General features: G+C 32.0%; 1 protein-coding gene across 5 annotated transcripts in view; it reads right to left on the bottom strand.

Moving 5' to 3' along the window:
• The window catches only part of NFIB (nuclear factor I B), a 267,392-nt gene that overhangs the window by 11,011 nt on the left and 238,791 nt on the right, over nucleotides 1-17,590 (bottom strand). For 2 of the 5 annotated variants that reach the window (XM_023497947.2, XM_031947108.1), the window contains exon 11: nucleotides 8,624-8,712. The exons of the other annotated variants lie outside the window; for them this stretch is intronic. In XM_023497947.2, coding sequence (XP_023353715.1) covers nucleotides 8,624-8,712 — 89 coding nt within the window. The remainder of the gene's footprint in view (nucleotides 1-8,623; nucleotides 8,713-17,590) is intronic. 5 annotated transcript variants of the gene reach the window in all.

Below are 17,590 nucleotides of genomic sequence, written 5' to 3'. Positions count from 1 at the left end.
CAGTCCAATGTTTACTTTAAAATATAAATGCTCTTTCAAAAGCCTTAAGCATAAACATTGCTGAAATGAAACAAAAATATATTGTATATATTCATATATGTATATCTAAATACATATGTCATCTAAATACATTAGAGGGTACTAAAAATAGCTATGAGCTATTAAGAACAGAGAATAGATCACAACTTTCATTAATAGCAAGCATTTGCTATAATATTTCAGCACCAGCTTAAAAATATCCAAAACAATGTGATGAATATCATTTTCTTAGAATAATATTCTTGTGATACTTTTTATCTTAAATGAAAGTACTTTTACTAAGTTGGACAATGTTCCTTCTCCATTAGTAGAAACAATCTATCTCATAAAGTGAATAAAAACAGGTTAATTAAGTCTGGGTGGAAATCCTCCTGCCTTGGATTACTTACACACACACACACACACACACACACACACACTTGTGGTGATGGCTATTTATAAACTGAATATGTGAATAATATCCAGAAAGAAATGGAGAAATGCCAGTAAGAATTCGAATTTCCATAATACTTTATAGATTTACAAGGTTTATATCTTCTCAAAACACTGAAGTAGGAAATATCAACATCATTATTCCTATTTTGTAAATAATAGGATTTAGAACTGATAGACCTTAAAGATCACTTAGTCTGGGGCCATTATTTTTCAGGTGAAGAAAATGAGGCCCAAGGAAGTTAGGACTTACCCAGTGTCACATAATTATTGAACAACACAGTGGAAATTTGAAATCATGCCCACTGACTAAATGCAATACTTTTTCCATGATTCACCCTTGCCATTGTAGCCACAGAGAAGTTAAGTGACTTGCCTAAGATCACTCAACAAGTGATGGAGCCAGGATTCAAGCATCAGTCTTTGAGTCCAGTGTTATTTTCTTTATGGAAGAGAATATAAATTAAAAGGATCTTTGTGAAATGAAATAAAAATGATGCTCAGTAAACATTCAACTTTATGAATTGACCATTGTTCCCAAATATTATGAGACTATGAACTGTGGTCCAAATTAATGAGTCACTAAAATTCTTGCACACAAATTAGTTTAGAATCCCAAACTCCAATTCAAGTAATTATATTGTGTTTTCCTTAATCTTGGCCCTATTTCAATTCTATTTTCATTATTTCACTTTACCTATATTTCCTTTCCCAAGGTAGTAATGTGAGGTAATAGCTGTTGGACTCTTCCTCATATGAAATTGTATTTCAATAAAAGACAAAATTCTATATAGCATGCTATGCAATTTTTTCTTTCCCTCATTTTTAAGGAACATTTTATAATCTTCATATTACCATCTGAATGATACTTGGTACATGTAAGATGGCTTCTAATGACTATTATTTCTAATAATCACCTGCTTCTGAAAGCTCCCTGCTTGGCTCTTACCTGAATTATAAGGTTCTCTCATGGATTCTTTAGGAAATACCAAAAATCATAACTTGCAGGTGTTTCATGGAATTACTTTAAGTGAAAGCAATAGCACTTGAGAGCAAGGAGAAAGAGAAGTATTTGTTTCTTAAATGAATAGCCTTATTTATAGCAGTTCTTTAGGAAATGGAAGCTTTGAAAAGTGACAAGCATCAAAATGCTAGACAATAAAATCTCATCAAATTGGAATCTACGATTCAGAATTTGTCATGATTGGGTCATATTGGACTGAAGGAATTAAGTTTTTTTCTTTGTACCATCTGTGAAAAATAAGCTCTAAGTAAAATAATAGTATTTCATATTGCTCTACTTAAGAATGAAACACAAAAAAAAAAAACCTCCTTTGGCCCTCAAGAGAGTCATTTCATTGAAAACTACTACACGTAAAATGTGCCAACTACAAATGATTCCTATCTATTTTGTTTAAAAAAAAAAGTCTTTGAAACTTGAATACACCTCTTCTGTTCTGTCAACAATATCAATTTTCAGTATGTACTTGAATATAAATAAAAGATCGTAAACTTAGGATATCAAAATATTCAAAATTTTCATTGCTATCTTTTTCCCTTAATGGGACAAATATATTACTATGTTTTACTCTATATGATAACTTCTATTTATAATTTTAGAAATGATGGATTGACAAATGAATATGATGGAGATAATTTTACATATACATATATGTATATGTATGTATACACACACGCACACACATATATACATCACATACTACACTGTCTATTTGGGGTAGATACTGATATATGGACGGATACACGTAAGGAGTGAGAAGTAATTGAAAAACAAAAAGAAAAAGTAGTAATCTGTTCTATAGTGCTATAAGGAGAAGCCCTAAGTATTTATTTTTCATTCATTTAATTACTTTCCTTTCTCTTCAGGTGCTCCTTTTCTCTCTGTGGTGTTCTGTAACTGGTTATGCCTTGTCTTATTTGCATATGACAGTTCTTCATGGGATGGATGGAGCCGAGAATGTGCTTAGAAACTATGTTAGCATTTACAGTAAAATCCTCAGCATTAAAATCAAATAATCTAATATATAATAAAATAGAGCACATTTATTTACTAAGGAAAAAATTCACAAATTATTTTAAAATTAGAATTATTAATGTAGCTTCTCACATGGGGAAGAGTACATTAAAGGCATGTAATTTGTTAAAACTTCTAGAATTTTATAATATTTATGTTGCCAATTAAAAGATATCAAATTCAAATTCATCTTTTCTATTACGTTCTACTGGGCAGATATATTTGTGCATTTACATATATAACAACTATATATAACTTTAATTAGAAAAGGGAACATTTTAAAATTTCTAACACTTTCAATAAAAAATTTCTTAAATTATTTGGTGTCAAACAGCTATTTTATGTAATTTGATAATAATATTATATAATATTCAGTTCAACTTTAAATAAAAGATGATGATTATATGAAAAATAACATGGCTGGCAATAATTGGAAATTTTAAAATCTTCATTTACTCAATAAACTCTGCCCTAGCTGGCTGCTGACAAAACACTTTACATGCAGGCTCATGGAAAATATAAATCTAATTCTTCATATAAAACATCCTGAAATAAAGTATTTAATATACTTCCTTACTCTTTAAAGGGTTAATAAGCAAAGTTTACACTTGGGAATTTTTTGAAGCACGCTCCTCCCTTTCTTGTTGGGCTGCCAAAAATCATCTGACAGGAAACGTAAGATTAAGTTTGTCCTACCTAAGTGAACAAAGAGTGCTCAGAACAGGCAACTGGTTTACTGCAGAGCGGGAACTTTTCTAATCCTGCTGGAATCTACAGTGCTTCTCAGAAAATATCACTGAAAAAGTTGTTTTCTTTACTCTAACATCTTGTCTCTGGATCATCTTATTTTAGTCACACTGCAGATCATGCTGCTTCTCCCATAAAGGTTAACTTAAAACTCCAAACATAATCATGTGGAAAATGGACATTATTGATTCCTATGGTCCATTGTTCCCCCATTCTAAGTCCCTGAAGTTCAAGTTCAATCTGGAATTACATCATGTCTGGTTTCTCCTGGTTACCAGACGGCTTGAGACGTGACCACAGCTACAGAAAAAACAAACAGCCTTCTTCACGCTTCGGCTCCCCTATCGATTCAAACATAAACTTTTTTTCTTTCTCTCAAGTATGCTTCAAGTATGGAGCATGGTTAATTTAGAGATTAAGTTCCAAATTAGATTATCTAATGGCATCTTAATGGATTGCTGACCCATTTCCTGTGGGATGGCAGCATGCAAGTCTGGCTGGAATACAATTCATTTCTTAGGAAGTGTTCTGAAGACGTTTGCCCAGATAGAAAGGAAGCTTCATGTTCTCCACATCTTTATAAGGTAGAAACTTAGAAGAAAGAAAACTACAATGGAGATATCTATATCTATGTATATGTATGTATGTGTATCTATATACACACACATATATTAACTGCTTGGGGACATATCTTCATAATTGCTTTCTGTGACAACTATATGGAGTATTGTTTCATTCAGTCAAAGCTAATATTTTAATTTCAAATTACTAAGCAGGTGTGAATAGCTTCTGTCACAATGAGCTAAATGTTTCAAGCAACACAAAAATGCTGTGAGCTTACCTCACAGCAAAGGAAGAAATCCTGTTGCATAAAAATGGCCCTCTGTTATTTGGTCTTTGTTCTTTCTCTACCTTGAACTGAAGATTATTCCATTTATCCACCTTATCAGCATTTTTATCAGGGTCCCAGAGTGGTGCTAGGGGCATGGAATGGTGCGTAAAAAGTTTGAACACCCCTACAGCTGACAGCTGAAAAGGAAATTCAGCACTCTGAGAATAAAGCTCCCCCCAGGAACCCCAGGAACAACCCAGCTGTTGTACTGTACTTATGTGTCAAGATAACAAACTGAAAGCAGGAAATGCTAACCTAGTGAATTTGCCTGGATGGTCTAAGTGTACTGTTCAAACAAAAGTTAACCCTTTATCCCACCAAAGAGGATGTGTGAAATAGTTTGTTTGCATATCTGTATATGCCCATATGTTACATTTCTATGAAAAAATTGCAGCTGACTTGTGTTGAAATATTTGTAGGCTCTTGAGAAGAAGTCTCTGTGTGGTCAAAACAGAGGAAAGGAAGGGTTTCACAAACACAATCCAAGTTTTACTTAAGTACTACTGTGTAGTATGTAGTGTGTATGTGTGTAGACCTGTAGGTAATGAATGATATTACTTCACTTCTCTCTTTTCCTCTCTTAACCCTGACCAGCCAGCTCCTAATAATCTTTACTGGCTGCTAAATTTCTCTTGGGAAATCAAGCAACTCTCTAAAATTGCAGCAATAAACGACAATTTCTTCTAAAAACATATGTAAAATCAGTACAGAATGAAATATCCATCTCATAGAAAAAATAACTGTCAACACATGTAACATGGAAAATAGCTGATAAAAAGTCTCTTCTGTACCATACAGTTATGGAATCACCAGAAATATAAAAATCTTTCCAATTATTTTGCTAAAATCTTCGATCTAGTCATTATTTTGGAGGCTGAGCAAATGGCTTGTGTAAATATATCCCTCAGTAACACTCACATGTTTATTTTTGGCCATCTGAAGTCTTCATCTATGTTTATATAAGCCATCAAACACACACACACACACACACACACACACACACACAAAACCACTCAGTTGTGGGCTTAAGTCCCCTCCCCCCCAAAGAAATGAGGGGAAAGAAAAAAGGATGAAACAATAAATCCTGTTTCTCTTTTACATAATCCTTCTCTCCCACATTTTAAAATAACACATTTATATTATTACTGGATACTGGACTTGCTTTTTTTTTTTCAGTCAATTACATAGTTCTTTCATGTTTGACATCATATGCTATATGCTAACTACAAGCTTCAAGAGAAAAAAAATCCAGTCAAAAACATTCTATGTTCTGTACCTATATTCATGTATATTAATTTGTATAAGTAATCACTGATTCTTCCCATTGAGAGCACATAAAAAGGCATAATTCTTCATACTCTGAGAAGATGGCCCTTCCTAAATTGAAGGGGGAAGAGTAAACAATACAACAGAATAATGAGATGATCTCAGTTTGAATGCTTCTATTACCTGATCTTTTTACATAGGAAAAAAAATTTCACTACAAAATATACATGTTTTACAAATTTACAAGTTCAATACAATAAAACACATTTAGAACTAAAAAGTCAATGAAAATTCTCCCTAAGAAATCAGTTTTGGTTCCTAAAAGCAGTGTTTACAAATTGCAAATTGAAGAAGAATAGGAGAAATTTTGGGGATTAAAATAGACTAGTAGAGGTCATTCCTTACCATTATGATTATCAGTCACTATGGGAAGATGAACACTTTAAAAAGAATAGCTCCAACCCACAAGCATACTCATGTAAAGATGTAAATGGTCAAAATTGCTTTCCTTGGTTATTGGCCAATAGGCTGGGTGGAAAAAGTACTGAAAACAAAATTTATCTTTGGTTTCTCCTTTCTTGCTTCAAAATCTCCAGGGGCTACATTGTTGGAAACCCTATTTTTTTCACTTCTATTATGCTAGACATAGAATAATTCATGGGTTTTAAAACAACACATATTTCTTCTTTAAAATTCTCAAACTTCCAGATAATTCTAAAATTATGGATACTTCCTAAGAATCCTGTCAACTAGTATTGGAAGAGAACAATTCACAAAGGAATACACCAGAAAATATTTTTATTTTCTATTTTGATAGCCAATTAGCAAAATCTAAAAGGAGGGGGTAATGTAAGTCTTCTCAGAAAATTATTATTTTTAAACTCTTCCTTGAGACATATTATATGATAGCTATGAATAAGAATTCTCTTTTTTGCATACAGATGGCCTCTTGGTTATTTTAAAGGCAGTCTTAGCTGGGGTTATGGCACAGTAAAACAAAGTACAGCAACTTAATGTTAGTCAGTTTAGAGAAAGATTGAGATTCCATTGGGTATAACTACTCTTATTTTGTAAAACACTTCTAATGTTAGCTCACAGAGGAAAGCTATTTATCTAACATACTCTCATATGGTTCATCATGCCTAGCATAGCCACTCAATAAATAAACATTAAACACAGTTATTGAATGAATAAATTAGAATATTCTTAGCAGTTTCAGTAATAGAAATCCTGAATGACCATATGAAAAGAATGTAGATTCCTAAGTCACCTTTCATTATAGACTTCCAAATTTCTGCCTTTTTCATATTATAAGTCCAATCAATCTAAAGAAAATTACTTGAGGGGATGGGCATGAGAGTTAAGAAAATTGCAGTTTTCCAGTCTTTTTATTCGAGATTTCTCTCAATTTGCCAAAATCCAGAGATAAGTAATCTATCAATTGTTGCCCAACAATGTCTAACATAAAATGATAACTAAAAACTGCTGAATATTTACTAAACAAATTCATTCTGGAGCATTTACACTGTGTAATTTTTCTACTCACCTGGTCTTTGATGGAATATCAATTTAAACATTTTTATTGATTTCTAAAATCAATGGAAATAAGTACTAAAATAATGCAGTTTTTCAAGATGATTCTATCATAGGTATTCTTTATCTAAGCTATTCTTGATGGAAATGCAATTTTTTTTTCAGTCATTTGGTTCCTTATATTACTAAAAGTATTTTTTATTCCCTTACTCACATATACATGCTTAAATATAAACCTTCTACCTGATTTGCAAATAAACATTTATTCCCATGTTAATGTCTATAGGAAATCAGCCCATTTTACTATTGGCTAACAGGTGAAATCTGCCCCTGTTTAAGAAAAACATAATTTGGGAATTAAAAAAAAAATTAACCTATTAAGTTACTCTCCTTAAATTCAAAATGATGTTAATTTTAAAAAATTCAGTGTGTTAACAGGATAGTAAGTGAAATTAGTAAGAATAATTTTATTGAATTAAAATAACAGTAATAAGTAATTTGTTTTGAGCTTAATAAGAATAACTTTTATTAACTTCATTAAATTTAAAGTTCTGAACAAGTTTTCCTTTGTGCTTATGCTTAGATTTCCATATGCCTACTAGTAAAGAGTAATGCATTTACAAATGTATTGGTTTTCTGTGTGGAGTTCAGAAAACAAGTTACCTTTACTTTCATGAAATTCGCAGTGAAATTCATTCACTACCTTCCATAAATTTATATTTAGCTACCATATATGAATTTAAAATCATGACTTGTACTTATTTAATGTATCGATTTAAATGAGATTTTCTCTTCCTTAAACACCTCAGAACCTTAAATTGATAGAAATAATTCCTTACTAAATAAAATTGTTTTAATACCAATACATATGATTTCTTCACAAGATTCTTTGCTTTGAACATGGGCTATTAACACTCAAAGAATTTACCAGCTGATGGTCAGCCTATCAGAGATGAATTCTGCCCATGCTTAAATAGTACAATCCTTATAAAGTAGAATAGTCTGCTATGAGAACCATAACTTTCTAAATAATTTTGAAAGCAAGAAAAAAAGTAAATTCTTAACAATTCATATTTAATGGAAACAATGAAGAAATGCAGATTTTATCCAAATGTCCATTTTGGCTATAGTTTTCAATAAGCTGCCCTATACAAACTCTAAGGGTATTGCTATTTAACAGCCTAGCCAATTGATTTTAATTTCAATTTCAATCTCCTCCCTCTGATGAAAGTGTTCATGATTAATGAAATGGCTTTGAGTTATTAGTTGAAGGAAGTTAAAATGAGGATTATACTGAGAAACTCAAAACTGACTACAGAAAATGCTTCACTAATTAATGACTTTTGTTGATGTTATTGTTGTTTTTTGGATCCCAAAATCTAACTACTGTTAGATTTTGTTTCTATTTTAGGAGTGTATTAATGCTTGATTTGGAAATTCAGATGGATATATTAAGGTACTCTACAATTGCAAATTATTTTTAAGGTTGAACTGAAATTAGTTATTTTTAAAAATAATAATAATAATAAATGAAAAGAGAATGTGTAGCCAAAAGATATTATACCCATAGACTTTGACTAAATTTTGACATATATTCTCTGAAAGGCCAGTTAAAACAGATATTGTAGTTCATGTTATTTTTAGATGTAGTGTAGGTTTGGAAATAATTAAAATGTTACCTTTGCCAAGTAATTCCCAATGTATCCTCACTGGCACTGGGGTATAAATGCCTGCCGTTTTGATTCATGGTCCAGTCACAAATCCTCAGCTGTCAATTGAAACCTAGCAGTCAGATATGGATCGAGCAGTACTACAGTTTTTAGTATTTTAAATGAATACATGCAAACTAGTACTGTACATGGCATAAACCTTACTTTCCCAAAAGGTAACGTTAAAAAAAAAAAAAAGAAAAAGAAAAACTTATTTTGAAAAGCAAAATTCCTAAAGATTGTTTTAGATAAGCTACTTTAATATGTTCCTCTAGTAATTAAAGCATTCAAGAAAAAGTTGTGCTTAGAACATAATCATTAGCCATTATTAGAGTACAAATTGAGCTGAAATAAAAGAAAATGTTAATGTTCAATAGTGATAATTTTTTAGAAAGAAATAAAAATGCTTTGTATTTATGCAACATACTAAATAGTCTGCACTAAGGTCAAATAATCATTAACTTTAAGCATGCATTTTGCAAACCACAGAAGACATGCAATTTATAGGAAGAAATCCCCACCTTACACACATTCTCCCTATTTCCAACTAAGAAGTGTACAGCTATTTGGCAAGTTTAGAAGTTTATTAATTTAGTGTTACTGAAAGTGACATGACTTTGAAAGAGGTGATAAGAATTTCTAATCTTATTATAAACTCCAAGGAATAGAATTTAAAGTACTGTGTTACATTTAAATAAGAGTGAGGAATGCACTCAATGCAAGCTGAAACAAATTCTTCCCAGGTCTCCAAATCATCAGTTCTGCCCTTCAGAGACTATTCATGTAACCCTATACAGCTCTGTTTGTTTAACAGCTGCCCTACAGTGCTAGCAGATTTATTGAAAAGATATACTGCTTATTTTTATGCCTAAGAAAGTAAACTTATCTGCCTTTGTGGAAAAAAAATGCTTCAAAATTATGGTTTTTAACCTTTAGGTATCCATGCTGTAAATAAAGAACATCTTGTTTAATACAGCATTTTTCATTTATAGAATATGACATTCACAGTGATTAACTACAGAAAATGTTTATTGTTTTTCCATGAAAAGTTTAAGTGTGCTTAAGAGATGCTGATTATGACCATTCATTTTCAACTTATATGATATATTATAGGTTTTCTAGATTAGTTTATAGTGAAATATAATTATAAATATTGAAATTTTATGATACAAGACTTCTGATGTGAATCTCTGAGTAATGCTAGTTTTTAAAAATTTGCAAGGTTTCCTCCTACCCTAGTTTGATGATTATTTTTTAAATGTCAAAACACCACTGCCAAAAAACCTTAATACTAATTAATGTCACTTTAATCATCCAGGTGACCAGTCATATGAGGATACAGCCCCTGTGAACAGGTCAGTAAGCCCTTTAAAAATTATATTAGTCTGAAAAGGAAATATTTATAACTAAAAAAAGTATTTGAAAATATATTTTAATGTCCAATATTATATGTAAACAGGAAAATGTATGATAATTTAATTTTTATGCAAAGTATGAAATTCTGTCATTTTTTTAAATTTAAAAAAACTTATTTTCTCACTTGACTTACCATGTAAGCATAACTCTACATATTGACTATTTTCTTTACTAAATGCAGCTCAGAAAGTCAACTGTGACTATAGTCACCTGCAGTTGAAATTTAATGTTTAACATCTCAGTAATGGGAATATTTTCACCCAAACAGAGAAGGTAGAATGGAATGGGGAAGCTGGGTTTTGTTTGTTTGCTGCCCAAGGTAATAAGTATTATGACCTAAAGAGGACATCACTGATTTTTTAAAAATCAACTTATCTCCAAATATTTTCCCAAAAATTATTTATTAAAACATATGTGTGCATGTGTATACATTTGGTTTTAAATGGCATATGAAAATGTGTACGATATTTCCACAAGTTCTTAGTTTTATATCTATCATTATATAATCAAAATTTTATCCAAAAAAAAAATTTTCCCATGGAATTCTATAAATTCTTATCTTTACATTAAACACTAGACTAGAATGACCCTAAACAACAGTGAAATTACTTCTCCCCAAGAGAAAGTAGTTGTAAAAGTAGAAATGAAGGTAACTTTGTGGAGAAGTGGTCATTCTATGTCAACATTTGTGATAAGGGAGAAGAAAGCTAGGCATAACCTGGATGTTCTGAAGAGCAGATTTCAAAGGGTCTAGAGAAAAGATATGTAAGACTTCATTGCTAAAAATTCACATAGGATGAAAGAACAGGAGGAATGGTAAGCTTTTAAGAATTAAATTCTAAAAACACAAAGAGAAACAATTCCAATATGGAGAAATAGGGAGAGGTATCTGAAAAAACCAATGAAATACATAGACCAACTTAGATTTCTAAAGCTCAGAATGAACTGAGGCTGGCAAAGAATGATAAGACCATCAAAAGGGGTTGGTTTAACTATATGCTAAATTAGAAGTGGATTAAGAAAAGGATAGTACTATTCTTTGACCAAGGTGAATAGTAAAGAGAAGGCTACATCACAAGTTTTTTCTCTGATAGAATAACTAGAAAAGAGCAAAAATAGCTAATGGGTCACAAACACACAAACCCAAGAGTGCTAAAAAAAGAAAAAAAAACAAAAAACCTGGTAGATATGATTATTGAATCATCACTGCTGATCTTTGGGAGAGATTCTGTAACTAGAAAAAAAAAGTGATGTCTTGATTTTCATAAAAGGGAAGAAAGAAGAGTCTAAAAACTGTCAAACAGTAAACTTGACTTCAATTTCTAGGAAAAAATCTTAAAAGTATTATTAAAGAGGTAGTTAGTGAATAGTTAGGGAAGAAATGATTTCAGAGAATCAGCATAGATCAGCAAAAAGACCAGATCATGCCAGACTAATCTCACTTCATATATATATTTAAGAAAGTGTTTGATAAAGTCTCTCCATTCTTATGAAGAAGACAGATACATGTAGGCTAGACAATCAAGAGAATATGGATGTGGAAGAATGGCTAAGTCCAACAAGTAATGATGGGGATTTCATTATGGAAGGAGATATCTAGTGGAGTGTATCAGTTTTGTCTAGTACTGTTTATCAATGCTAAAGGTAAAGGTGACATGTTTATCATATGGTCTACTATAGGGGCCACTTCATTTATGTCTTTGTTTTCCAAGCACTTAGCATATAACTTTGTACATAGTAGATACTTCATAAATGTTTGCATTGAATTGCATTGAATGACAATAGCTAGAAGGAATAGTCAATGTACTAGATAATTAAGTAAGAATCCAAAAAAGATCTTGGTAGTTTAGGATTTTGTACCAAACCTAATAAGCTGAAATTTAATAGTATAAAATGTCTGGACTTGGAGTAACAAGACCTGAATTTGGATTTTGGTTTTGTTACTTGGATTTTGAATGATGTTGAGCAAATCATATCATTTCTCTGGGCCTCAATTTTCTCATCCAGAAAAAAGGACAGTTGAACTGGATAGCCTCTAAAATCCCTTTAAACTTTGATCTTATACTTGATCAAAATATACTTCCTAAAGATAAAATGGGGATGGGTTGGCTAAACAGCAGTTTGAAAAAAAAAAAAAAGATTGAGGATCTCAAGTAAAATTAGTAGAAGACATTAATATGATTTGATGGAAAGACAAAGAAAAAAAAGAAGATAAAGTACTGAAATCACCAGAATATTTAAGAGAATAAGAGTTTCCAGAATGATAGAGGAGAAAATGCTGTACTTTTGATTGGATCAAATAACATCTGAAATTTTCTCTTCAACTATGGGCAAAAGATTTTATAAAGGAAATTGATAAAAAGATCTAGAGATTCATGACTGATGCGGTTTGAGTGGTCTCAATTCCTGGTAGTCAAGAGATTAATGGCAATAAAAGAGTTGTTAAGAATCCCCTTTAAATCAGTAGAAGGTTTAGAATGAAAGAATTCACTGATTCCTGAATTATTAGTTGCAAAATGAAAGTTTATTGTTGTATAGAAATCAGTTTTTAGTGGAAAATGGAGTTTTGTCACTGAGAATGCTTTCTCAGTGGACAGAATGGTCCTGGCAGTTGAATGAGCTATCTAGGTCTATCTATAAAGACCTTAGTTGAAGGAAGTTGTTATGTTGGGTATCTTGGTGCGGATTGGGACAGCCTGAGCTGGTCAGACCAGGTTGGGGCTGGGACAGATCAGATCAGGATTCCTCAATTGAATGAGAATTTAGAATTTCTATGGGAGTTGATTCTCTTATCCAGAAAGGTTTGGGTTCTGTCTGGACTCCTTGGAGCCTGGGAGATCCTGAACAAAGGAAACACCATCTCCGAGTGATAATCTTAAAGGGAACAGTTCCCTTCCTCTTTCAAGATCATAACATATAGGGATGAGAAGAAGGAACTTGAAGGTGTTTACTCAAAAGAAGACTCAGGGGATAGGGCATTGGTAGGACAATGATAGCTGTCTTCAAGACAAAAGAAGGATAGTATTATGGAACTGTTCTTGTCAGCCCCAGAGGATACAATTAAGAGTAACAATGGATTAAATTAGGGAAATTTTTTTTCTAGCATTTCCATGTTTTTAAAAGTAGAATGGGAAGTTTTGGGAAAGTAGTGGACCCTTCCTCACTGGAGGTCTTTAAGCAAACAAGATTGAGAACCACTGTTGGAATCTTATTCAGGTATGGTTTAGATTTGATGGTCTCTGCAGTTCTTCCCAAGTCAGATTCTTATAATCTAATCTAGCTTGGTTAACTGAATGGGAAATGTCATTAAGGGGTTTGAATTTAATAGTAATAAACATTTTGATCTGAAGGAACAAAAAGCAGGGGAAATAACTGATATGACAGGAAATATAATTCCATAAAAGTTTGTCATATCAGTAGTTTGTTCTCTTATCAAACTATCCAGGATTTTATTAGCCAAAATAATCCTTGACAGTCATGGATGTTTCAGCAACTAGGGTCTTTTGAGCATGAGCTTTATATTCTTTTAAAGAATAGTATCTATTAGCTATGTGTGACATTACCAAAATCATAATGAGTGTATAACATTTATTTTCTCCTGGGCTTAATAACTAATCTCCAGTGGATCATGTATGATAATGGGGGAAGTTTTTAGTTCTATTCATTTTTTTAAAATTAGTCTATCAGAAAGCTAAACATAATAGAATTTAAATAGAATTTTAAAAAGTCATTTTCCTGAAACATATTTAGACACAAATTTTAAGGAAAAGTAAATAATTTTAACTTTTATCCTAAATATGATAGCTTTTTCCCTCTCATAAAAGCTGGAAATTATGTTTTGACAAATATCAACAAATTAAAATTATCAAATTTCAGGACAATTTGAGAATTTGACTTGTGAAATTTAGTGAATTCCTTCTTCTGTGACATGAGTTCTAATTCATAGGAACTCTTATGAAAATATCTATACACACACAAACATGCACACACAGTATTTCCATTACTTCATTTTGGGGATGCTATATATTTCACTACGTTCTACAGGAAAATTAAAGCAATTATTTAAATACAATTTTGTCCAGAAAATAGCACAAAATTCATCTCTCAAATTTGATAAAGATTCCCAAAATTAAAGACCTGGCATAAAAGGAAAAAATATTGAAATAGTTACATCTAAATGGACCCAACTAAGCATTAGAGAATATTTGAATCTCTACAGAAGATATTCTCACATAGTTCACATAAAACTGGGTCAAAGAACAAGGATGGGGTCTTTATCTCAGAAAAAGTTCAGGGAAAATGAAGGGAGAGTTAGCCTATCTGTGTACCTACAATTAAGATTCAATATCTATGGGTGTCTATATGGATGTCTGATTGTAGAACAAGGATGGGGTCTATATGACAGAAAAAGTTTGGGGAAAATGAAGAGAGAATTAGCCTGTCTGTGTACCTACAATTAAGATTCAATTTCTATGGGTGTCTATATGGATGTGTCTGATTACAAAACAAGGATGGGGTTTTTATGACAGAAAAAGTTTGGGGAAAATGAAGTGAGAGTTAGCCTGTCTGTGTACCTACAATTAAGATACAATTTCTATGGGTGTCTATATGGATGTGTCTGATTGTAGAAGTTCTGGAAATAGCTATCAACAACCTGCAGCAATGCTTCTCAATAGACTGACTAGTTAGCCCAGAGCATCCTTTTATTTATAAGGGCTCTTGTGGTATAAGAAAAAAAAGGTGCTAAACAATAGCCCTGGAATCAAAGAAGTAAACACAAGCACACTAGATTCTTTCACACTGAAAAAGCTTAATGTAGTACACTGGATTTAGAGTTTACAGACTTGAATTTGAGTCCCAGCTCTAGACACATTACTATGAGAAAGTTGCTTTATGAATGTGAGTCTTAGTTTCCACATTTGTAGATGGGGGTGATAATATATGCATTACCTTCTTCCTAGGATTGTTGTAAAGAAAATGTTTTGTAAGCATTAAAGATCTTATAAGTGTGATTCTTTATTACTATTCTTTTGCAAATTGGCAGGGTCAATCATACTAACATCCTCTAGTGAAAATCTCATTTAAAAACTTAAGAGTCAATAAAGTAGAACTGTCAATCCAAGCAAAATCTATTCATTCATAGACAGTTAATGATTATTGGTCAAATACATAAATGACATGTTCTACAAATATTATACTTCTTTGAGGTATAGCCTGCAGAGGCCCACACAGTAGCCAAAAAGCAAATATTGTCGTAGGCTGCATTTAGAGAGTCGCAGTGTCCAGGAAAGGAAGATGATTATTTCCTCTATGTTGAGTCCTATCCAGATCAAATCTAGAGTGCGAGTATTTACTTATGACTCCCCACACTTTAAAAAAGCTTTTGGAAATTTCCATGTTTTTAGGAGAGAATAACCAAGTTGGAAAAGGACATTGAGAGCGTTCTATAAGATGATTTGTTGAAGGAACTTAGAATGTTTAACCTGAAAAGCAGGCTAAGGTGTGAAGAAATATCTATTTTTCATTATCTGAAGAATCATCAAAAGGAAAAATAGTTTAAATTAGTCTGTTTACCTTCAGAGTACAGTACTAGGAATAATAGGGAGATACAGAAGCAAATTTCAGTTCTATTTAAGGAAAGCTTCCTCACAGAGCTACATCATAGTAGAATGGGTTACTTTGGGAGATCGGGAGATCACTAGAAGCTCCTAAACCTAAAACTGAAAGATCCCTGTTATAGAGTAGACTAGATAATTTAAATTCCTTTCCAACTTTAAGATTCTGTGATTCTGGTGAGGGTGGGGGCAGAGAGGGAGTATATAACTTCCTCCAAATATCCTCAATTTTTGACTTTGCAAAGAATCTCTATCTAAGAGTTTTAACTAAATCCTTCAAAAGAGCAGAAATTTTAATGAATTATATATTTAATGTCCTAGATAAATTTAAATGGTTTCTGAAAGTAGACTGGGTTAATTTGAATAAGGTTCTAATAAAAGCACAGTCTTCTCAGAAGGGATAAAGAAAGGAGTATTGAGGTTTTATTGAACCACTGACAGAGTAGAAGGGATCTTGGGGTTCATCTAATCTAATTCTTTCATTTTGGATGTAAAAATTGAGGTATGGGAAAGGGAAGTGGATTGTTTATGGTCAAATAGCAAGTGAGAGGCAAAGTCAGAATTAGAACTTGGATTCCTAGTTCAGTCTAGTTTCTATAGCACAAGATTACAACATCTGAAAGACTTCTAGAACACCTTTAGAGTCATTTCAAAATTCCCCTTCCATAAAGCACTCAAGCTAGATTGAACTGTGTCAAAAGGATGATGCTAAATGAGCCTTTATAATCACAAAGCCTCAACAAATGTTACTGATGGATCATAAAAAAAGGAGTGGCATAAAAGTGGAAAAAAATTTTAAGGCTATTCAAAAAATTGAGATTGACATTCTTAATTCAAGGGACTATATTCTGGTTTTCTGGAGACCTCTTGTTAAGAAAACTGAGACTTGAGTTCAAAGATCAAGAAAGGTTCTGCCACAGAGTTGAAACTAAAAAGAACAGAGATCTCCTCTCAGGAAAGTAGTTTTCTTCCTCATTCAGTCTCTTCATATTTACTCTTCTCTTTACTTCCAAGAAGATTTTTCCCCCCTAAAGACTATAGATAGATAATCTATCTATTTATCTATCTATATGCATATTCATGTATGTACATGTACACATATGTATGTACATACACCTATTTATATACGCATGTATGTATACATATATATTGTGAATTCATGTGTATGTGTATGTGTATGTATTTGTATATGTATATGTATATCCATACACACATATTTACAAATGTCCTTATCCTCCTATAGTTTTTAACTTGGGTCATTAGAAAATAAAATTCCTTGATATATATATATATACATATATGTGTGTGTGTGTGTGTGTGTGTGTGTGTAGCCATAGCATTTATTGATTTGGTATTAGCAAGCTAAAACAATGATATTTTTAAAACATAAAAAGTAAATACAGCTTTAGTTTTACTTAAAACCAGGAGCTACTTTAATTTTTGTTTTTCTATCTCTGGTATCTTACCTCTAGTAGGTTCTTCATACAAGTTCCTTTTGAACTGAAATGAATGGACTCTGTTGAGCCCACTGGTCTATATAATTCTCTTATAGCCCAAAAGAGAGATGTGAAAATGAATGAATGATAAAAGGCAGGCAATGACATGATTTTTTTTTTTAATTTAAGAAAAGTCCATATTAAACATATGCATAGGGCATTATTTTGACTGGAACTTCCTTTAAATGTGTTTCCTTTCCAGCAAGTATATGTGAAAAGTGACCTCTTATCCATTTGCATACCTCCTTAGTGGTCATGTGAGATGGTTTTACGTCAAGTTGTCAATTATGATAACACACACAATAAGAACAGACCAAGTGTTGATAGCTTATTTCCTGACTTTACTGAAAAAGTTCTGTTTAACAGTCTACTTGGAACCTTTTTTTTTTTTCAATATCTTGCCTCAAGTA

This window comes from Sarcophilus harrisii, chromosome 1 (genome assembly GCF_902635505.1).
Source record: "Sarcophilus harrisii chromosome 1, mSarHar1.11, whole genome shotgun sequence".
Classification (NCBI taxonomy): Eukaryota; Metazoa; Chordata; class Mammalia; order Dasyuromorphia; family Dasyuridae; genus Sarcophilus; species Sarcophilus harrisii.
Note: the sequence above shows the minus strand (reverse complement) of the source record. Positions and strands in the feature narration are given on the sequence as shown.